Below are 23,027 nucleotides of genomic sequence, written 5' to 3' on the forward strand. Positions count from 1 at the left end.
CTCAGCTTCCTGGGGACTCCCTGAGGCCCCCCACCCATGAGTGGGCTGGGTCTACACACACACACACACACACACACACACTACCACCACCACCACCCCATGCCCACCAACAAAGTAAAACAAACAAAAATCCAGTAAAAACAAACAAAGCTTCCCCCATTTACTGGCTAATGCTTGAAAATTTTCCTTAAGAGAACACTTTTATAGCTCATAATTAAAGAAAAAGCTTACACCATTGAGTTATGAGAGATGTAAGTGGTCAACTCTTCCTATCACTGCCACGTGCTGTCCCTGATGGAGATATGAGGAAATCCTTGCTGGGGAGTGGGGGATGGGAGAGAGACCAATTGTGTCATGTTCAAAATCTGTTCTAGGGCCATGTTTGTAGGGTGGTGAAGATGTCGCTCACTGGCCCCTCACTCAAGACGCTAGACAAGCATTGGTAGAGCATGAACATTTATATTTAATTTACATTTTGACAATTTGCACATAAATAACAATGTAAACCAGTAAGTAAACATAAGATAGTTTGTTGTCCTAGCAAAGTAAAAAGCCAGTAACTTTGGTCAGTTTTGACTTTGAGAGGGGAAAAAATAGAACCACTGCTGATTGTGGGCTCAACCTTCACATGTAAGAGGCCTTGGAGGGAAAGTCAGACACTACAGAGAAGCAGGAAGTCTCAGCCACTGTGCAGGTCTTGGTAAAAACTCCCACATGTAAGCAAGCACAGAGGGGGAAGAGGACAAACGAGTGGTTGGGAATATAAAGCATTTGGTGTCAATGTCAGTGTGAGGCTTTGGTTTACCTGTAGTTAAGGACAGCGTTTGTCGAATACTGAGACATAATAAACTGCCAGTTTCGCTCCTTATGGGAACATATCACTAATGCTCTTGGGTTTCCCTGGATTTGTTGTTCTCTTCTGCAGGTTGGCATTAGTTGCCATGAACAGAATGCTGCATATACATATATAAACCGCATTGACTAGTGATACACCAGCTATTTAGGAAGGAGGGAGAGGAAGAGAGAAAAAATTACAATAGTAAAGGAGTAATAATGGAATTTTTATTTCCATGAATTGGGTATGACCACATAATCGTAATGTGGCAAAACAAAAATAAAGCCATCTTAGATTGTCCTTAATAGTAAAAAAGCAATCTCTTTTTCCCTGGTTATGATGCAGTCCCCACCTTTGTACCAAGGTTTTAGGGTCTTTTACAAATAGTGAGGGGTGCCCAAGCTCATCAATATGATTGTGAGGTCATTGAGTGCTAAAGAAAGTCTCAGAAAGGGTTTTTTTTTTTGTTTTTGGTTTTTTTTTTTTGGTCTTTTCTTGCCCTTAGAAAAGTAGGTTCTTTTACATGGTTTGGCTCACAATTTAAGTGGTTATAAATATATTATATATACATGGTATAGTGGTATAAATAGATTTATAAATATACATCATTCTTTGCTACACCTTGAATGCCGACATGTAATCTTTGGGCTAAGCAGAGTAAGAGATAGAATGGCCTTGTTCTATCTTTCCGGAGCACACTTAGTTTCGTCTGGAGTAGCAAATCATTAGATAAGCCATCATTTCCTGCACGACTGGACACACTCAATGAGGTAATTGTTGTTGAACAACTCTGCAATGCCCTTTCATCTTCAATTAAATTAACCATAAAATGTAAAAACACAAATACTGAGGAAAATTGGAGTTTTACAGAAAGAATACAATTGATGTGTTGGGGATAGGAATGCTCATTACCCGCTTTGACCCTAAGACAACGCGAATACCCGTTTTTGGTTTTTTTTTTTAAGTGTGGCCTGAGCCCATCTACCTCAAATCCTTCCTGGTGGAGCACCATGTTTGTGCAATTTTAACATGACAAATAAAACAAAAACCCAACAACAGAAACATCACCCAGACTCCAGCCCCTAAACCTCACACACACAAAACCATCTGTGCTTTGGAAATGTTTCGCAGTGGTTCTAAACATGGCGTTTTGTCTTCTTCACATTTTTAGATAATAAGGTGGGAATGCAAAAGTCATGGGGCCACTCTGAATGGTCACATGACTCTGGGGGTGCGGTGACCCTGCTTTTTGGAGAGGGAGACAGGTTGTCACCTTTTTAGTAACTCTGTGGCTAGGGGGAAAGTAACCGCACTATCTACAGAAACATACAAGATTCCCTTTCTTGTTTATTCTACTGGAAGTTATTACCGGGTAATTCTGCACACATACCCCCAAGTTATGCAATGCTGTTCAAATGACATGATCCTATGAATTAACACAACAACTGTCTATTTTTGGCAATACCAAAACCTCATTTTCAAACCATTATTACAGAAGGAGGTTGGCTGAAGTCATGTATTTGATTACTAAATCTTAGGTACTTTAACAGATGTGCAGAGATTGTTTACAAAGAATGGCCACAAGACAAACATATATATAACATCTATACTCAAATTACAAGGAATTTTTCCAGTCATTGTAAACGTTTTTTAATTATTGCTTTTTAAATGGTAAATTGTATAATAAATTATGAAGGATTAATATCATTGAAAAAATAATTATGGCTAGGCAATATTCTTAGCAATGGTAAGGCTATGCAAACATATTCACACAAAATATTCAAAATACACAGGTTCAAATATATATATATATATGGGGTAAATAAGTATATATAATATGTATAATATATTGTCTTTGCTCATTTATGCCCTGAGATTTCAGTAACTCTGGAGCTCCTTCTTCAATTCCAGACAGGTGAGGGAGAGCTTTGCGGCCCTGGGTCTATGTACAAGGAATCTGCTACAGGCACCCTGACTCGCCAAGTCGTAAGTTAAGAAACAAAATAAGACACTTTTTGTTTCCTGAAAATCTTAAGGATCCACTGGTTCGACTGTTTCTTGTTTGACCTTGACAGGTCCCAGAGGTAGTGGGTTGCTGGGAGGCAACTTCATGAGGGACAGGTCTGATGACTCATAGAGGTTACACCCTGAGAGGAGTCCATTCTCCAGGTTTCTTTGCAAAGACACTTTCAGGCCAGTTTCTTCTTTCTCTTTCCTGACCACGGCCAGGATTTCCTTCTCCACCACAGAGGAGGTCACATCGATGTTGTCCTCCATGTCCTCGAGCCGGTCGGCATTGTCACTGATGTCAAACTTCTCGATTTCTTCGTTGATTCGAGTCAGGTCCTCCAAAGGCAGCCCTGTGGTTGGGGCCAGAGGACAGTTCCCCTTCAGGTGGACCTTGAGGCTGCAGAGATGGATGTAGCTCTTGTGGCAATGGGCGCACTTGTGGGGCCGCTCCCGGGTGTGTAGGCGCTTGTGGAGTTTCAGGTGCACGAACTGGGTGAACTTGGCGGGGCACACCTTGCATTGGTAAGGTTTCTCTCCGGAGTGGAGTCGCAGGTGCGTCTTGAGATTGCTGGTGCTGCTGAACCGCTTGTGGCAAACCTGCAGTGTGGGGAGAGGGGAAGACCAGAAGATTAAGAGTTGCCAGCAGGAGGGGCAAGCTTACAGATGATGCCCAGCAGCCTGGGAGGGGAGAAGCCTCCCTGTGGCACCGATGGTGTGGCATTCAGCAAACAGGGCGATGTGGCCACACTGCACACGAGGTGGTGTTTATTTCCCCTACCATTTTCCACCCACTGGGAGCTGGCTGTGTCATCATCTACCTTGCACCAGGGCTGCCAGCCCGTGCCAAGGCCGAGTTCTTGTGTTGGCTAATCTATGGGCTGCATGGCCTGGGGAGGGCAACTCCTCAGATATTACCTACAAAGGTCAGAAGCGCTACCCCCCAAAGACTGCCCACCTGGCATTCATGTGGCTTTTCTCCCGTGTGGACCAGGTAGTGTTTCTGCAGGTGGGCGAGCTGAGTAAAGCCTTTGTTGCAAGTCTGACATTTGAAAGGCCGTTCTCCACTGTGCACTCGGAGGTGGACCTGGGAAGAAGCCACATGTGTTAGCTCTGCTCTCAGTTGCCCGGAGGACCCGGCATATATGATGCAGAGATCTTCAGAAAAGCATCGCGATAAAGTCTTATACAGAACAAATAAAGCCCCGAGGCTTTCAGGAGGCTTTGTTTTGTTTGTGCTAAAGGAACAGAAGCTACAGGCCAGCAGGGACTTTCAGCTGGTCTTCTAGCCCAGACCCCGTGTTTTCGTCTTTCAGAAGAAACTCAGGAGAGGGGACGTCACTTGTCCAAAGCCACACAGAGCCCGAAGCGCCAAAAGCAAAGTCAAACCCACGTCAACTATTCCCGACCCGGATCTCACGCTATTGAAAATGAAATTGATAAGCTGTGGAAAGCGAGCTAAATACAAACATGCCTAACGCAGGTACAGACACTAGCAGGCAGGCAGACTGCTCTTACTGGGAGGCCTACCTTCAGGTTTGAGAGCTGGCCAAAAGTCTTGGAGCAGACATTGCATTCATACTTAATCTTGCCATTCTGCTTCTTGAGGGGGTAGGGGAGTGTCTTGTAGCCAGTCATGTTCCTTTTGTTTTTTATGAGATTCATGGCCTCGTCACTGCTGGGGGCTGCCATCGCTGCTGAGGTAGCTTTGGGCTGCACCACGTGTTCCGCCGTGGCAGCTGTGCCCGCAGTGGGCGACCCGCTGGTGGGGCTGCATACCTTGTCCTTCATGCTGGCGGCGGCCCCGGTGAGGGAGAAGGCACTGCGGGGCGTTGGGACCAGCACCTCTCCGTGATGTTCCGGCTGCAGCAACCTCCTTGCTCCTTCCGAGGGCAGCGAGCTGGGCAGAGTGGGCGGGTTGAGCATGGGGTGAGGCAGGCTGCCCCCACCGAGGAGGTTACTGTAGACGGGGTACAGCCTGGGGAAGAGGCCGAAGTTGCTGATGCCATTGATGCTGCCCATGGTGCTCAGGCCGTTACAATTCATGCTGTAGGGGGGCAAGAGGAGCTTGGGGTAGTGGCCGTTGTAGGAGGGGATGAAGGCTGGCGGGAGGTGGTGGGGAGGCGTGTATCCAGGGTAAGCACCCAGACCTTCAGAGCCGTAGGGTGGGTTCAAGTAGGAGTAGGAGTAGGAGTCCCGGTGATCTTGAGGCCCCGGAGCCAGAGGCGACACGGTGTTCCCTGGGCTGCTGTGAGGACTGGAGCTTTTGAGGCTTTGGTCCGGGCTGCTTCTTGCTGAGGGACTGGGCGTCGTGGAGGACGGGATGGGGGAGTGAGGGATGTACGTCGGCCTCTCCATCCCATAGGCCAGGGAAGCTTTCAAAAAGTCTTCCGGGAGAGGGGCCCGGATCGGGTACACGACCCGGGGGTAGAAGGGCATTTCGGGGCTCCCATTCTTCCTGAAGTCATCCGTGTCCTTTTCTGAAGTGAGGGGTGAAATGTTTGAACGGTAGAAGTCCTTTCTTTTGGAGGGGCTGGAGTCTAATTTTAGGATTTCTTTCACGCTGTGCTCTCTCTTTGGGGCGTTCCTTGGGCAAAGGTCATTTTTCTCAGTGCTCTGCTGCTTTGAATGGCTCTGTGCTTGTGCTGAAACAGAGAAGAAGGGACGGTTACTCAGAGGGGTACAGAGAACTGAAGTGAAATTGCCCAGGTGGCTCTCTCCCTGAGAAAACCTGAGCACCAGCTGGCCACGCGCGAGACACCTGGTTTCTCGGCGCCTCTCATTCTAGAGGGCCCGGCCCCTCCAAGCGCCGCTCCATTTCCTTCTCAGCACCGTGGGGCACTGGCAGCATCGGTCAATGGAGCGAACAGCGCCCTTTAGATTACTTTGTTTCCACTGACAAAAAACACCCCCTTATGATGGAAAAGTGCTGTGCAGGCTAGAACAGGAGAGCTTCCATTAAAATGGGGTGGAAAAATACTGGGGTGGGGGATGTCATAGGTTAATAAATGCCATTCTGAGAAAGTCAGCACACCCTGCGAACTAGATGTGAAAGATTAAGACTCATTTCAAGTAATAAGCAGTCATCAATTTTCACCTTCGTTCTCATTTAATACGAATTTGATAAAACCCTGTTCAAAACTGTCTGTGCCAAATAGACAGATTAGAAACACAGATGCCACCCCTTCCCTTCGATTTGCTGACAACACAAGAATTTCACCACGGCTCTGTCTGGTCTACCCAGGCTCCCAGCCACGCTGTCCCCTGGAATCACAAGGCATGACACAGTCCTCCTGCCAAACCACAACAAGCACTTTCCGAGCCAGTCCAATTACTTAGAGCACCAGAGAAAACAGGCAGCCAAGATGAAAGCATTTATTCCCAAAGCCGGCACACTATGACTCGGTAAATATACTATTTAGGGACAGCAGCCACGAGGAGGACACTTCCAGACTCCCCAGGCCCTCGCCAACCCTGCCTCCAAACACACAGCACAGACGGTGCCTTCAGGAAAGCACCAGTCGGAGCAGGGAAACCAAAAATTCCCTGCTCAGCCTGCCTTGGAAAGCAAAAGTAAAACATATGCTGCTGAGCTGGAGCTCAGGTTCTTGGAGGGCAGCCACTCCAGCGTGAACACCTGCCGCAGCAGTGGCAGCAGACTGAAGGCATCAGCCACGAGAGGCAGGAGAGCTGGTGGGGATCAGGCTGAGGCCTCCGTAAAGTATCATTCATCATCTTTTTAAAAAAAGGTCCCTGTTTGATTTAACTGAGAAGGAACTCCAGGCTTGACATCCGATAGGTCTAGAAATGAGCTCTGTGGAACTCCAGATTCTAAGCTCTTCAAATCCATTCTCTAGGTTGACAGGCTGGAGGGATTCATTCCCTCGTGAGAGCCCCTCGGAGAATGTTATCTGCTGCTGGCTGTTATCAGTTACTCCGGGTGAGCCAGCGGCCCCAGAGTAAACACAGCCAAGACACTATCGGGGAAGATGCTGATGGGGGCAGTGATGGAAAGCTTGTTGAGGGAGAGGGATTTCTGAAGCCACTAAACCAAAATAAATATCCCCTTATCAGGCCAATATCGATCTTTCAGTGAGGCCCAGCAGGCAGGAAGTTCAAATTGTCACTTTTGTTTTTTAAAGCCTAAATGGTAAAGGAAGATAGACAACGGAGTGGGAAAACTGATAGGCGAGACATCTATCTCTCAGCCACAGGAAGGAATGTTAGGCAGGCTGAGAAAGAGCGACTCAGAGGCATCCCCATAGGCCCACGTTAACAAAAAACGCCATCCTAATAAAATGAAATACAGACAATTCACCATCATCATTTTCTGCCATTTTTACATGGCAAATTACATCTAAGTCTCTTCCTTTTTCTGGCAACTTCAATACTCTCTCAATTCTAAAATTCAATAAATTAAAGCGAAAGTAAAACGTGTAGTCCAACCATAGCCTTGTTCTTCCTATTTAGTTAGATGTGCTTACTAAGCGCTTCAACAATTCATTTATTGAATTGAAAGAAGCTAATGATTTGGCCAACAAACAAGAAAGTCGTAATTCATCATTTTCTAGGTAAAATATTTAACACAGTGTCCGGCATATAGTAAATCCGCAATAAATGTTTGCTATCTCACATGCCTTTCTAAAAACAAATTTATGTCTTACTCCAAAACAACATCCCGAGGGAAGGGTAGTTCCTCCTGAGGAGTTGTGAGGTGGACATCATGCCATCCACAGAAGGCACATTTTTAAAATCATCCTTAGCAGCTGAGTAATCAGGGGAGCTGGTGTCATTTCTGAATCTCCCACTCAGCAGCAGCTTGAGTTAACATGAAAAGGAAAATCAAGATCTGTTTTTGTTCTTAAATCTTACATGGCTGTAGGCGTACAGAGTCATTTCAAGAGTGAACTGCTTCTGAAGGCTCTGAATGGCTTAATTATGCCGACTCACATTTTCGATCTATAATAAGAACCCCCAAGACTACAAGAAAGAACCTAGAAGTTCTGCAATAGGCAAAACAAAGTCTGTTTTCAACTGAAACTGAGAAAGCAGATGAACATTTAGAAGTCTATAATTTGGTCAACTGTTTTCTAGATGGGTTAGTAAGATAGGTAGAAAAAAATACCAAAAAAACTTGGGAGGGGTAGGAGTTCAACTAAATAGTTCCAACTCCTTTTATTTTGTTTTTTAAAAAAATGCCAATTTGTGATTTCTGAATACTTACTTTTCTTGACCTCAGTTTGCATCAAATCTCTTCTCAACATTCTACCAGTTGAGCCATCACTGCCACTTAAAGCCCTCATGGGGATTCTGGCATGGACCTTTTTTATGCTTGATGCATGGAAACCCAACACAACTCACTTGCAGACACAATCTACCTGTTAGGCCTGATGAAATAGTGGAAATTTTCTGATCAGAGTCTCAATCATCAGTTACCACGCCTAAGACAACTGGTTTCACAATCGGCAGTAGGAGTCTTGGCTTAATGTGACTAGTATTGTTACCTTTCATTCTCTACTATGAATACTGGACAATAATAAAAGGGAACTTGGGAATGTTAGACCATCATTTAGGAAAAATTTCTGCATAAACAATAAGGGATATTTGAGGGAAGAAAGGTGTCATTTCACAGTACACAAGAATGTTGCTTCTGAACACAAAGGGTATGCCCAAGTCTTAAAATACTGTGCAAAACTTTTCATTGGGGGATAAAAATGTAAGACCTTAAAAACCTTTCTTTTATTGGCAGAGAGTGAGGGAGGTATGCAAAAATCACTGGTTAGTACAAAATCACTGGGATGCATCACCTCAAATGGAGTCACTGTTTAAAAAGAAGAAATCGAAGTATTTCTCTGAACCCATGACTAATTTAGCCTAAGGACTGTAAGGAGACCCCCAAGAAGAAGAAGTGACTTGCTATGCTGAGAAAGTTAGGAGGAGACTGCCTATCTTCCCAGGAGGTGCCCTGCTGGAACATAAGGTGTCTTTTACCACCAGGCCCTGAGTACTAGGCCTGGCACATACAGATGGTGAAAAAGCTGAATATCTCCTTAGATGCTTGGCTCTGGGACAGGACAGCAATTCTTGGGAGCAGTGAAGAGAAATGAGGGAAAAGAATGGCCACCTTCGCCTAGGACCTGATTATACCCATCATGCTTATGTTGGAAGCCAGTTTATTTCCAAACATTCTAAGACTTCCTCATGAAGCTCAAGGTGCATTGTGTGTGTGCCTGGGCACGTGTGTATCAATGGGCCACAGACACAAGCCTGTGGGGAAGAGATCCATAATCTTTTATATTCCCCGTTTTTCAGCAAACTATACATAGTCTTGAGATCATAAGGAGATGAAGTAGACTCTGTGGATGAGCACTAAATAGCTACAGAGTTGGATTATACCTGACGAGGATAAGTTGGTCCTAGAGCTGAAGTAAAAAATTCTAATTTATGCTAATATTAATATTATTCCAAAAGTCTCAAAGATGAAAGTGTGAACTAAAACAATTTAGCCTTCATATAAAGAAAAAGGGAAAGCATATCAATGATTGACGAATCTGGGTAAAGTGTATCTGGGAATTCTTTGTACTATTCTTGCAACTCCCCCTTAAGTTTGAAATGATGTCAAAACCACAAGTTACAAAAATTTCAGCATTTAGACGTTAAAACTTTTAAACCAAAAGGTCTAAAATTTTACTTTAAAAATTTAAACTTAATTTAAGAAACTGCTTTTTTATGTAGCAGTGTAACTGAGAACACACAAGCATAGTTACAACAGGTTGGAATGTTATGGTAATTCTTAAATCATTCATAGAGGTCACCTGAGAAGGACTAAAATGAAGCAGACCTTTGCAGAGAGGGAAGGACAACAACTTCCACCAAATAAAAAAGTAAAGGCTTATAAATCTAAGGAATTGAGAATTTGTTATGATAAAGTGATAAGTGGCTACTTTAATACTGACCAGGTGATCAGATAAAAGGAAGCTAAAATATAAAATCTGTTATTCATTTAGAATAATATTTGAAAAATTACAGCTGTGAGTTTTTCTAGAATCAATCTCCTATGTTCCACATCAGACCATAACTTAATAACCAAATGGGCATCTCTACAAGATTTCAATGCATATTTTAAGCACCGACAAATTACCATAAACAAGGGGGGGGGGTGGCTTTTCCCTGCCAAGTCAGCCTGTCAGAACCAATCTCTATCTTACTCCTCCCTGCCCCCTTTCAGATAGATTAGAATTGGACATATATTTCTTCTTGTGACTTTCTGAATTAAACATTCAAAGTAGCTCTTGATATTTTTTAAATGATCAAGTTTTATAATAGGAAATAGGCACTAAAATTCACCCCTCCCCTCCTTCTGAGGGCCTGGTTTAAGCCACCTACTTGGCCCAACCGATGAAGCCATATAATTAAACAACATGTTATTAGCTCAGAGGGGCAGGACTGACATGACTGGCATTTAACATTTTTTTGTTCTGTAATCCACTTACTGAGATTCATCATTGTCAGCTCTCCAGGATAAGGGTAATGCAGCCTTTCTGCAAAGTCCCGACAATACCACACAAGCAGCTCCTGGTTGGCAGGAATGGGCTTAATGGTGTAGAAGTAGATGTTCATCCCATTCTGGCACGCAGCCAGGTTTTGCTCTTGGGCAGAGTGCGCCGGATTCACGTAGCGCATCCAGTTGCTTTTCTCCTCGTTAAAGCCATCAATGAAGTGGTGAAGCTCCCCTCTGGAATAGATCTGTCCAAAAGAGAAGACAGACGGGTTGGAGAGAGTCAGCCCCCGGCACCTCTTAAGAATCAACACAGCAAGCACATGTGTGACTTCTGGTCCCCTATCGCCTAGCTAGAAAAAGAAGCAAATCAGTTTGGCCAGAGTAGTCTTGAATCAGCAGAAATAAGGGCAGAAACAGGTAAGGCACACTGTCAGTTACCTCTTCCATCTCGGTTTTATCGTCTTTTCACGTGTGGGGGGAAAATAACAAAAGGGTGAAACACAACATTTAAGGAGCTGCCTCAGATGAATGAAAACAGCCGAGTCCTACTTTTGCCACAGCAGCGAATGACAAATGGGTGATGCTACAAACTTGAGTTCCGATTATGCTGACTTTTAATGCTTTGAGTCACTGCGTAGAAGACAAGCCGACTGAGTACGTCAAACCGAGTCTCTCCACTTTTTCTATGGCCTCTGTACTTGCCATTTCCTACACCCCCGCCCAAGGCTTAAACTATGCAAACATCCTCCACCCCCAAGCCTCGGAGTCCAGAAGTAACACTTGTTCATATAAATACTTGGAACCTTGCCTTTTTGTGGAAGCACTGGGTGGGGCAAAGGTGAACTTCACCTGGCATAACAAAGTGAAGGCTGGGACAGGAGCCAGAATCTGACAGTCTCCCAAGGAGTCACTTTTCCTCTTGATAAACATGTTCAGCCTTGCCAAAGGAGGGGAGAGGGAACCCTCTTATCTGTGAGGAGCTTGGCTGAAACGCCACTCACAGAGCCATAGGCATGTGCTTTTGGGAAAAGAACAGGAAGACACCATGTCGTTCTTTAAAGGCAACGCATAAAGCAGATTTCAAAGTTTGCCTCGTAGTAACACTACTTCTGTTTAACAGATGCACACAGGCCACTCGGGGAAAAAGGCAGAGGTAAGAACAGGAAAAATCAAAATATACATCCTTACTGAAACTGCTCCATCATGAAACTCCTTACCCTTCCACAGAAAGCTGCTCTCTCTCCCTCTTTTTAACCTGTACCACACCTTGTCTTCAGACCTAAGACATTTCCTTACACAGTTACAATCAATACCTGGTTATCTGCAACTTGTCGTCTCCAAGCAGTGGGCCACGGCTCGGACCGGAGAGCAGGTTACTGCTTTGTTCTCAGTCACATACTATGTGAGTCTATAAATTGATTCTATATTTCGCTCAAACGTTATCAGAGATAAAAAGGAACTCTGTCCCTTTAACACGGGCAGTAAACACCAGAATCACTTTCTTTTAAGAGTAACTTCCTGTAAATTGTGAAGGGGGAAATACATGTGGCTTCATCAAAGCAGCTTGTGAGAGCGTTTGCGGTGTGTGTTGTTAAGAGAAAATGGAACAAGGCTGGGTGAATTCTGCTATCAAGAGGGGTTTTCAAGTTTGTTTACTCTGATGTGCAAACTTCCAGGAACATGGGGTTCCATCGCTCTTGCACTCTTCGTTGGGCGGAAACTGCTTTCTAAAGCTACGGGTATGTTGATTCCAGTCAGCCTTCCACAGACTACAATTTACTGTATCCTCATTTAAAAAAGAATGATTGATGCCATGAAGTCACACACAAACACACACACGCGAAAATACGCATACGTCAAGTGAACACTGCTCCCTGTCACCTCACTACATTTCCATACATTATCAAGAAGATTAAAAAGTGCTGACTCATAGTACAGTTACAAGAAATGTCACTGGTTTCTCAACTTGCACATCCCTTCTCTTCTCTTTGACTGTGTAATTTGCATGAAACTTTTTTTCTTTCCTCAAACAGATGTCCATATCCCTGCCAGCAAAATCAGGATGCTTTTAACAACATGTGGGGAGTCAGCTCCTACAACATCCTTTGTATGTGAAAGACTGATTCAAATAAATCCTCCCAAGGACAGCATTTTAGTTACTTAGAGTGAATCGTGAATGAACCAGGGAACTGGAGAGTGATAGGAGGTTCTTAGGTGTTTCTTGCCTTCGTCAAAATGACCAGGCATTAATGAGACTTATGCTAGCTTCTCTTCATTCAGACCTACGAATGCAGAATTACACACCTCTATGTTTCACTTCTGAAAAGATTTTATTGGCAATAAAGGCAAAAATGCACTAAGATTTTTCCCATTGTAACTCATGTATTTTAAGCATGAGAAAGTTATTAAATAAAAATTGTGAGCACACAACTCTCAGAGCTCTCATCTGCTTGGAAAATAGAATACTAGATTTCTAAAAACACAAAACTTCCAGGCTTTTAAAAAAAATCTTGTTTGTTAGGAACAGCTTCTGAATGACCCCCAAATAAGTATTTTATCAAGATACTTGTCTAAAAGGAGGAAGTGTTCTAGATAAATACTGGCCAAACTAAGTGTAATCCAATTTTTGTTGTTATCATGCATTTGTTTCTGAAAATAATTCAAACAATGATTCCCCAATTGTTGTGTGCTTCTTATGCAAGTATGTATAAAAATTTTCTTTTAAATTTTGTAAGAATACCTTTATTTTCTAATTGAGGAAATGAAATATTCTGCAGAGAGCTATGGGAAGATGAAAAGCAGCCCAATTTTTTCTTGTTCACTCCTAATTCAGAGTCCTTTACTCAAGGATTTCATCTAATTAGTCCACCTCTGAGGTCCCTTCTAACCCTGATATTCCAAAGGAAATTGTATTGGCTAGACTTTTGGACTGGATGTTATAAGAAAGTTTATCATATGGCATGATTGTAAGCATTTCCCCAAAGCTATGGATGTAACCTACCTACTGGCAAATCCGATAGTTTTATAGTGCAGACAAATTTAATGTGTTTTTATTAATTTCAGAGAGAGGAGAGGAAAGGAGAGGGAGAGTGAGATAGAAGCACCAATGATGAGAGAGAATCATTGATTGACTGCCTCCTGCACACTCCCCACTGAGGATCAAGCCCACAATCTGGGCATGTGCCCTGACCGGGAATCGAACCATGACCTCCTTGTTCATAGGTCAACACTCAACCACTGAGCCATGACGGCCAGGCTGGTGCAGATGAATTTAAACAGGACTAGTTCTGAGGTCCATCTCCATTCCCCTAGTGCTATCTTCTATGACTAGCCTTCCTTAATGGCATTTTTTTTCAAGATTATTCATTTATAATTATTCTTCCACTCAATTAAAGTTAACTCAGCAAGAAATCAAGAAGAGGTGAAATCTAAGACTTGGTGACTCATTACTACTTCCTAGCAGAGAAATGCAAATGAGCCTACCCTTAAAGCAAGTAACAAACTGTTTCCTTTCTTCACATAGCTCAATGAATTGCAAAAATTAAGATTCACATATAGTCCATATCTTCATCCTAATCACCTATAACTGTTGTGTTTCTAGGGCCAAAAGTTTAGCCAGTTTCATCACACTTGCTTAGGATTCACTATGTTCCTGGGGACCTGAATACTTGTGGTGAGGCCCAGTACAAGTTGAAAAAGGAAGTGACCTAGCAATTCTAGCTCTACTTTTTCTTAATGAATCTGGAAAAATTTTCCATACTTACCCGCCAAAAATATTTCCTGTTGGCATTCTTGGGAACTGTATCGTTGGTGTAGATTTCACCTATTAGAGGTCCAAATCTTGTTCCCTTTGGTATATATTCTTTACTTACTACTCCAATAACCTAAAGGAGGTAAAGCATATGAAACAATTACTTTGACTGCAATATATTAATCAATCTTTTTGTTTTTATGAGATGTCAAGTGGTAATGCAACCAACAATGACAAAATTATGATATGGCGCCTATATAATTAATAATGTGCTTCAACTTAGGGGAAGACCATTTTTAAACTTCCAGATCATAAACAAATATTCAACCAAGCATTAAAATAGTCGCAGCGGTTCTCAACCTGTGGGTCGCGAACAATGAAAATATATCCTGCAGATCAGATATTTACATTACGATTCGTAACAGTAGCAAAATTACAGTTATGAAGTAGCAACGAAAATAATTTTATGGTTGGGGGTCACCACAACATGAGGAACTGTATTAAAGTTTTGCGGCATTAGGAAGGTTGAGAACCACTTGTTCTCCAGTGACTAAGGGTCTTTTATTTTTGTGATTACTTTTTATATTAGAAGAACAGAGAGGTAGCCATTCTGCTTTAGAAGGGGAATCAGATAACACAGAATTAGATGGTCAAGGTTAGACCAATTCAGCCCGCTCCTAGTTTCTTATTTCTCTTCTCCTTCAAACCATAAAGACAGTGTGCTTGAGGGGAATAAAGTAGTTTTAACCTCAGAAACCAAAATAATGCTCTTTGGTTGTTCCACAAAGGCCTGAGGAACCAGAAACCAAACACATTCTATTTTTTTTTCAACCCAGATGAGGGTGTTGCTTTTTAATTTTTTTCCTTCATAGCTTGTAAGTTCTCTTTATAAGAAAGATCTTTCAAAGTAACTTTTGTTCTTTTCTAGCATCTTCTACTCAACAGTGGTCAAAGTCCTCCTTTGAAATGAAATTTATACTGAGGAGAGTTGTGGGTTCTGAGAGCTGCGGGTTCTAAGATCAGAGGAAGTGACCTTCTCAGACTGGATGTATCACACATTCTGACTTTGTAGGGTTTTACTAAAGAAACATGTTAACTATGCCAGTTCCTCCTTGATCGTAAATTTCTTTAAGGGGGTGAAAAAAAAAAGTCACCAACCACGAATCAGGAAGCAATTCATCACTATTGACAAAACTCCTCTGTAAGTAGTCCTTTATAACATTTTGCAATTATAGTTTTGTTTTGGTTTTTATACACTCACTTTCCCATTTTTATTTTCTTCCCATCCAAAAAAGCCTACAAGTTAGTTACTAAATGTCATAATGAAATGAACCAAGATGGGAGGTAAAAGACAATTATTTGTTTCTAGTTTTTATTATCCCTGGTGGTTCCTGCTTAATTGTGTAACTGAAATGGAGGCCGAAATATGTAAATCAATAAATGTTCACAAAGAAATCTAAGATTTTGGTTATGATATGCACTGACACTTCATTAAATTGCATTAAGATTCAAACCTCTGTTTAAATGCATATAGAGTAGGCAAACTTCTTTTTATATACATTTCTTATCAGCCAATAATTTTTAAATTTGAATTTTATTTATTTATTATTTTTAATACTTTTTATTATTCAATATATAAGCCAATGGAACATACACAGACTGGAAAGACAGAAAAAAATTTTCTGCCCCTAACACAAGTTGAAACAAGGTTGGTCAGCTAGAATGTTATTTTTGGTCATTTATGAATTTCTGGCAGACAGGTGAAAAAAGCAGATGTTCATTTCATCCTCTTCCTCTGCCTTCATTTACATCCATCTGCCCTTTCAATAACAGTTCGTCATTATTGGTATTTGTTGACAGTACAACTACTGGAGACAGGAGTACCTCAGAACAGTCTTGAGATAAAAACATATACTAAAGCTTAAGTGGACTTACTTATTCAGAGGCTCATTGTTTATAATACATCATAGAACCTAATTAATTGGAAAAATTCATGGAATTGATTTCTATGACACGCAAACCATTTGGCATTCATGTTTGAGTGATTGTTCCATAATATTAAAATGACAAACAAGAAAAACAAATAATGTCATTTGTTGGTGAGCCAATAATTAGCAGTTGATATTTTCAACATATCCACTTTAAAGCAGTAATTTTAAGAAAGGTACTCAACTGGTTCATCAACTTTGTTTTAAATTATAGTCTCTTGCAGACAGTGTCTTAGGAGTCAGAGCTTGATTACCAACAAGGAGCCTTGCATTGAGGTCAGGGTTTTTCTTCTGAATTGCCATTCTTTTTAACCCCGGGCCTCTTGGTTTTCAGATACCAATCTCACATTAAGAAAACACATCATGTTCTTATGGACAAAGGCCACCTACAAATTTAAGGAAGATAGAAGCCACCCAATACCTATTTGAGCAATATGGGCGAATCACTGGGGAAGCTATAAGGCACTATTAGAGGTAACTCTTCCCATCTGTGACCTTACAAATGCCATACAGCAGGCAAGACAGGAGAACAACTAGACAGAGGAAGGTGTGTGGTGGAAGAGAGATCTATGGAAATCCCTAAGCCCCAAACAAATAAAAGAACCTCGATATTAGATTAACTTTACAAGTGGGACAGAGTCTTAATATTTTAATTATGTATAACACACAAAACTGTAGGATACAAATAAACTCATGTATGTAGATAAATAGAGACACAAGATCACATAATTTTGAGGTAGGAAGGAATTGTGTAGCTAATATGCCATCTATATCCGTGCTCAGTCCAATACTCTAATACACAATGAAAACCTTCACCTCAAAGCCATGTCTGAGACATTATTCAAAGAGGACATAACAGCTTCAACTCCAAGATTACAGTACTCAGCCAGGTAACTAGGAAGGGGAATAGGAACTGAGGGTTTTTCTTAAATGGGAAGTGGAAGACTAGGTCACAGTCTGCCTCCCGCCCTGGAAAGATGCAGCCAGACGTGAAGCTTAGCCAACAACATTCCATCCTTGGAGCAAGCACAAGACACAGAGGAGCCTGGTGTGTGCCCTAACCCTTGCAGTGCTAAGAAGACTAAGAATGTGTTCACCTCGCTCAGGAAGCAATCGTCACTGGAACTGACCAGGGTCCTAAAGAATTTCTGCTGGGGACAGGCTGCTGTTCGCCTTCCATAAACCTATCAGCGAGACCATGTTGGCCTCAACACTTCTTGCCCCCAGAAGCTCTTCAATGTCATAGGTTATGTGAGGAGTCGACCCCTCTGCCACATGAGCAGATCCATCTCTATCAGTGGCCCCAGTCACAGAACATTCAGGTCGGTGACTACTAGACAAAAATGAAGATTTCACAACTTAGGATGGATGGGATGGGGGTGGGGGAGAAATAAAAATCTGATAGCAAGGAGAATGTAAGTTTTTTGTTTGTTGTTTAAAGCAATTCCTCCTTTAGGGAGTGTATACACACACACACACACACACACACACACACACACTAGTGGGTTTTAACCAGAAACAGCATTCAGGTCTAAATGTGCTGTGAGCATCCTCAGCCCAGATGCCATTAAGATCATTTTAATTACTAGCTAGCTCTCCCCTTCCTCACCCCCACCCCCACCCCCATAAAATGCCTCATTCGATTACAATTATAAGGATTATCTGCAATGAGATGACTAGAACTGTTGTGGACCACGACTTCAGCCGGTAATGCACCTCGTTTTTTTTAAAAAAGGGGGTGGAGTGAATGGAGATGTTTTTAGAAGGTTTCCTCCTTAATTATCTTTGTATTAAAGGAAAGGTGGTAATGCCTCAGTACATGTCTCCCAAATAAAAGGCAGTAGGAAGAAAAGAGAATTGCACATTATGGCAAGACACTCTTTACAGATGGCCTGAGTGAGTAATGGACTTCAATCAGGGTGCACACGGAGGGACTCCCCATCGTCCATGGGGATGTTTGTCACCACATGGCTTTGGGAGGTCAGACTCTGAGCCACAGCGCTTCTAGAACACGAACGATTTCAGCACAGGCTACCACTTCTAAAATATAAGTGTTTAAATGGATCTTTCTGTATTCAAATATTCATAGAAAATTATTTCAGGAGGACAAGGGGAAAATCCCCCTAAAAGAATAACCCATCAGTTAAAAAAGTTTTAAACAGTTTTGAATACTATGTCTATATTTGGTTTGAGTTCTGGAAATAGGAAGTAAGAACAGCCTCATTAAAGATACAAAATGATTCTAAACCAACTCTAAAAATGAGGGTCAAGATCAGAAACACGGTTTGTATGTTTTGTTTTTAAACCAAAAGAAAAAAAAAGGTGCTGACACATAGCACAAATTCATAATGAAAAATGGTCTTGCTAAAAAAAAAAAAATCCCCAAGTATGTCAGCACAACAGTACATAATGTGGTATCTTCTGCTACTTAAATGAAAACATTTAAAGAAGGGCAAGTTAAATCAGTAAAATCAGTCAGATAAAAACTACATGTAGAAAGGCTTTTTTTTTTTGCCTATTTCCACAGCTTGTGGGACTGAAAGGACTAACTGAATAATGACAGTGTAAACAGTTCATCAGTCCTAAAGGTCTGTTTGAGAACTGGTTTGCAGCAAGCACGTCCTCAATGGCCCAATCCTTCACCACCTTAAGGGAGCTGTCCTTCCCCAAAGTTCAAAAAGGGAGAAACAGAGAAACAGGTACAAATTCCAGAGTAAGCTTCAGACAGTACTGCAGTTAAGTTGGTTTCCTAGTTGCTTTTAAGATTAGGAACTGAAGATGTATTATTTTAGTCAAGTGTTTCAGTTACATAGAATACGGGAAAATAGAATAAGAGAGCCCTGATCTCTCATTAGGTTAGTGTTGAAGGACCCTCTTTAGGAATACAGGCACAGCATTTTTCCTTTTTCTGTGTTTTTTTTTTTTTGGTGTGAACACACGAAGTAGGGAGTTAAGTGTTCAGAGGAGAAAAGAAAAAGAGCCAAACCAGCTTAATAAAGGATCGGTCTGAAACGTGTTCAGACTAAAAATAAAGCCACAGTGACACCAAGAGGGGCCAGTGTAGCATAATCAAAGAGCACTAGAGCACTGGCTGGGGAAGTCAGAACTTTGCTCCCTCCAAGTCTCGGCTCTGGCTCTAACTATCCACTTTAGGTAAGTGGCTATCTTTTCGAACCTTGGACTACATGGTCGAAGGCATTACTAAATGTAGCTATGATTTTAAGTCAAATGATGGAAAATGAAAAACTTCAGCTGAGCGCTGAACTGAGGATAAGAACACTGTAGAATTAAACGGCAAAGATCACCCACAGAATAGAAATTTATTTCAGTCCCGATGGGTGGACAGGGCAATACAGCACAAATGAACCCGGGAACAGACCAACATTTGGTCAAATATGATATGGGGGGAAACACACTGCCGCTTTTAAAGCCACAGCCAAACCTTAAATACCCAAACAAGTCCTACATTGATTCCAGGGGCCACATAGTAAGAGACTTTCTATTGAGAACAGTGTTTCCTGTAGAAAGAGGTATAATTAAGGCAGATCTCCGGGGTTACATTTTTAGGAATGTTCACGTACTGCTACCATTTAAATTTTGTTTTTTATAAAACCAGCCTCTGCTCTCCCAGCAGGGAAAAGAAAAAGCTTGCTTTATGATGAAACTCAAAAGCAGAGTTGCTCTATTTAATTTTAGACAGCTGTGTCTCCCCCTCACCAAAAACAGGGAACTTGGACACAAACAGGAAAGAGACAAAGTATTTCCCAAACTGGCTCCCTGGATCCTTCCACTGCTGTTCCTTAGAGAAGGAAGAGAGCGACCGGCCATGGCTACCATGAAGAGTCCCAATACTGAACTGCGGATTCCTACAGCAAAGGATCCCCTTTTCACTGCTCTGTGGAGGCCATCGCAGAACTAACAGTGGCTTGAGGTCATGCTGGTGGGTGGGAAATCTATTGAGCTGTCGATTCCTTCCACTCAGCCCAGTAGTGAGAGCAACTGCGCTAGCCCAACGCTCAAAACAAGAGGTGGTTCTGCAAGTTATTTCACAGCTACACATCACGCCTCGCTGTAATAGTTATATAAAAGGGTACCCACAAATCCTTTGCTCATTCCAAGTTGGGGTTTTCAGCCCCTTTGAAACAACAAAGAGTGTACCCACTTCAGAGGCCAGTAAGGAATCGGCCTGGCGGTCCAGCCAGAGCCAAGGGCCGCCTCGGAGCCACAGCGGTGAGCGCTGAAGTCATCCGCACAGAGGACACTTTTACATGACCCTCATCCCGGTTTATGCCATCACTCCAGTTCATAAACACCTCCGGGTTTTGAGAATAATTTTAGAAACCCAGCCAATAAAGCTGGCTCGTTAAAAAGAATAAAGCCATCTAATGAGCCAAAAGAGACAAAAGAAACATGACCAAGTTTTTTTCTTAGAAAAAGTTTTCTCCCTCAAAAGCTGTTGTGCACCTTGAGGGACGGGGCCCGTTGAGCCCAGAGTGGCCGGCAGCTCCCTGACAAACCCCACGCTGCAGCTGAGCTTTGCCAAGACATGTCAAGTTGCCAAAAGGTTTAACTGTTTACTAATTAGTATGGAACAGTGGAGGGCTGGAGGAAGTGAGCCAGGACTGACTTAGGGAAAGAGAAAGCAATGAAAGAAGTGGAGTGAGTGATCAATTACTTCCAGGCACTTAGAGATCCTCACAGATAGAGGAGGCCTCCAGAGCCCCTAGGGAGACCTGGCATCAGATGCCAATCTTCTTCAGCAATAAAGCAGCAACTTACCTCTTTGCTGTTTGTGGTGTATTTGAAAAGCAGATTCCTGGGTAAGGATGCCTCTGCCTGAACTGAAGTCCCTCCGTCGGCTCCAGAATCCCAGGGGTGATCATTCACGATGTATGTACACTTCTCTTCAAACGCAGCCTCTGTCCACAGAGTCATGTCCGCGTCCTCCATGTCCATTTTCATGGTCCCCTCCGTCCCCTCTGCCAACCCTTGAAACCTCACAGCGCTGGAGTCACACTTTGGGGCAGCCTGGAAGAGAAGGGCAAGGCCTTTAATCCCCATTGTCCTGTGGCTCCTCCGGGAGCCTATGACTAATACAGTAGTCTGAAGACTTTAAAAGCAGATGCGGAGTGCTTGGTACAGTTGAGTAAGAGCCAAAAGGCAGTATAAAGAAGACTGCCTTAAAGAAGCAGGGTTTTAGAATGCTACTCAAAGTTTAAAAAAAAAAGTGTGGCAACTTCATTGGGGGGGATAAAAAAAAAAAACAACCACCTCTGAACAATCCCTGGCTTTACCTCTCACGGCAGAAAAATGTTGTGGGCGCTCAGTCCTGTGTCCCAGAACGCCTGGGGTCATGGCTGCCAGACCCTGGGCGCTGTGGAAAAGCTGCCTCAGAAGACTGTCACAAACAAGGAGAGGAAGAGGAAGGCGCTCTGTCTGCCTGTGAATGAAGCTAAAAATGGAAAGCGCGTGTGTTGCAGGAGCGGAACCCAGCCTGCCTTTTCCAAATGGGGAAGACTGAACTTTCCCACCAGCTCCCAATGCAAAACAACTTTCAAAACAACTGCCCCCCTAACCCCCCTCTGCTGAGGGATCTCTTTTATCCTCTGGAGTCTGGAAAGGATTGCATCCTGCCAGCATCACCGAGGTACAGCTTTTCAGAAATAGTTTGGACCACAGGAAAGAGGAGGGAAGATGGGCGAGGGGTTCAAACGCCCCACAGTGCTTTTAGACTTGTGGGCATCCCACGCCAAGTGGAAAAGCAAAAACAAAACATAAAACTGTTCAATAGAATTCCCGGGAGAGAATTCCTTCAGGAGCCCTCAGCTACAAATAGCACTTTCCATTTAAATCTGAAAGTGTACAAATTCCCAGAAGTCACTGATGTGCTACAGTTTACTGTAACTAAAGTTATAATAAATAGAGGAGACTCAGAGCACTCGCTCTGCTTCCACTTAAAAATGTGGAAGTGTCTCCTCACCCACAGATAGTATTTTCCAGAGAGAGAGCGAGAGAGAGAGAAGGTAGACTATTTCTGCACTGTTTTCCCATATACACATGCTTGATAAAAAGTAGGAACATGCGTAAGAGCCCGTGCCCCTTAGAATGTACACATAACACCGGGTAAGTCCTTCAGGGTGGCTTCCACATTCTTCTGTCTCCTTAAACATGATGCTTTTTTTTTTTTTTTAAAAGAAAAGCCAGATGCAAAGTTGTCTTTCCCTCCAGTTACGACCTAAGCACTCTTGCTTACTTTTACGGAGTTGCAACATGCACAGTCATGATGCCGAATACGTGTTAAAAATAAAACAAAACTTAAAAAAGTAAGCCCACCCGGAATCGTTACATTGTTGGACGGGACCGGGCAGAAGCCACTACTGCAATTTCAGTGACTTGACAATGACGCCTAGAACTGAAAGGGTTAATGATTCATAAGGAAAAAGTCTTATAAATGTTTGACAGTTCTAAGTGCCTTCAAGCAGGAGCCTTTCTGGTTTCTACTGCGACGAGAGCAAAAAAAAAAAAAAAAAAAAAAAGTTTTCAGATCAATTTCAGATTCACAGAGAAGATCCAAGTTCCTTACCGAGGTCGTACCCACACGTTTTTCCAAGCAAATATCCAACATCGGAGATCAGTGTCGCTCATCTCTACACAGTCCACATTTCCTCCGCGTCCCCTCGCGGCGCGGGCTGGAGACGGACGCGCACCGCGGCGGGTCCCTCGCGATCACGGCCGCCGGGCGCCGCGTCCCGGCTCTGGGCGGCGGACAGGTGCTGCGCGCTGCCCTCCTCCGCGAGCACTGAGGCCCGAGTGTCGCGGCGGCACTTTCAGTCTGCGCTAACCCGCGCGGCGGCTCTCCCCTCCCAGCTGCAGATTTCCCATTTGTCTGATTGACTCAACACCAGCGCCTGAAGTGGGGGCGTGGCCTCACCTGCACCAGCGCAG

At 43.0% G+C, this 23,027-nt stretch overlaps 1 protein-coding gene across 3 annotated transcripts; it reads right to left on the minus strand.

Annotated features, from left to right (window-relative positions):
* Window positions 1-457: 457 nt before the first annotated feature.
* On the minus strand, window positions 458-22,867 carry PRDM1 (PR/SET domain 1). 3 transcript variants are annotated; one of them, XM_070418003.1, is made up of 7 exons: window positions 22,666-22,867; window positions 20,862-21,110; window positions 14,108-14,227; window positions 10,336-10,588; window positions 4,373-5,487; window positions 3,801-3,929; window positions 458-3,442 (listed from the first exon to the last, which is right to left on the minus strand). In XM_070418003.1, the coding sequence occupies exons 1-7, from the start codon at window positions 22,705-22,707 to the stop codon at window positions 2,867-2,869; spliced, it is 2,484 nt and encodes an 827-aa protein (XP_070274104.1). In that variant the 5' UTR covers window positions 22,708-22,867; the 3' UTR covers window positions 458-2,866. The 3 variants fall into 3 exon arrangements, with proteins under 3 accessions (XP_070274104.1, XP_070274105.1, XP_070274106.1); XM_070418004.1 differs by lacking the exon at window positions 3,801-3,929; XM_070418005.1 differs by lacking the exons at window positions 14,108-14,227; window positions 20,862-21,110; window positions 22,666-22,867 and adding an exon at window positions 10,782-10,848.
* Window positions 22,868-23,027: the final 160 nt, after the last annotated feature.

Source organism: Myotis yumanensis, unplaced genomic scaffold, assembly GCF_028538775.1.
Source record: "Myotis yumanensis isolate MYYU_CA2020_CCGP unplaced genomic scaffold, mMyoYum1.0.hap1 SCAF_6, whole genome shotgun sequence".
NCBI lineage: Eukaryota > Metazoa > Chordata > Mammalia > Chiroptera > Vespertilionidae > Myotis > Myotis yumanensis.

Coding starts and splice junctions, on each gene's coding strand:
- PRDM1 (XM_070418003.1), bottom strand. CDS start 22,707: ATGTTGGATATTTGCTTGGAAAAACGTGTGGGTACGACCTCG. Junction 21,111..22,665: donor AACGTGTGGGTACGACCTCG/GTAAGGAACTTG, acceptor CTTCTCTTCCAG/GCTGCCCCAAAGTGTGACTC. Junction 5,488..10,335: donor GCTGACAATGATGAATCTCA/GTAAGTGGATTA, acceptor TCTCTGTTTCAG/CACAAGCACAGAGCCATTCA.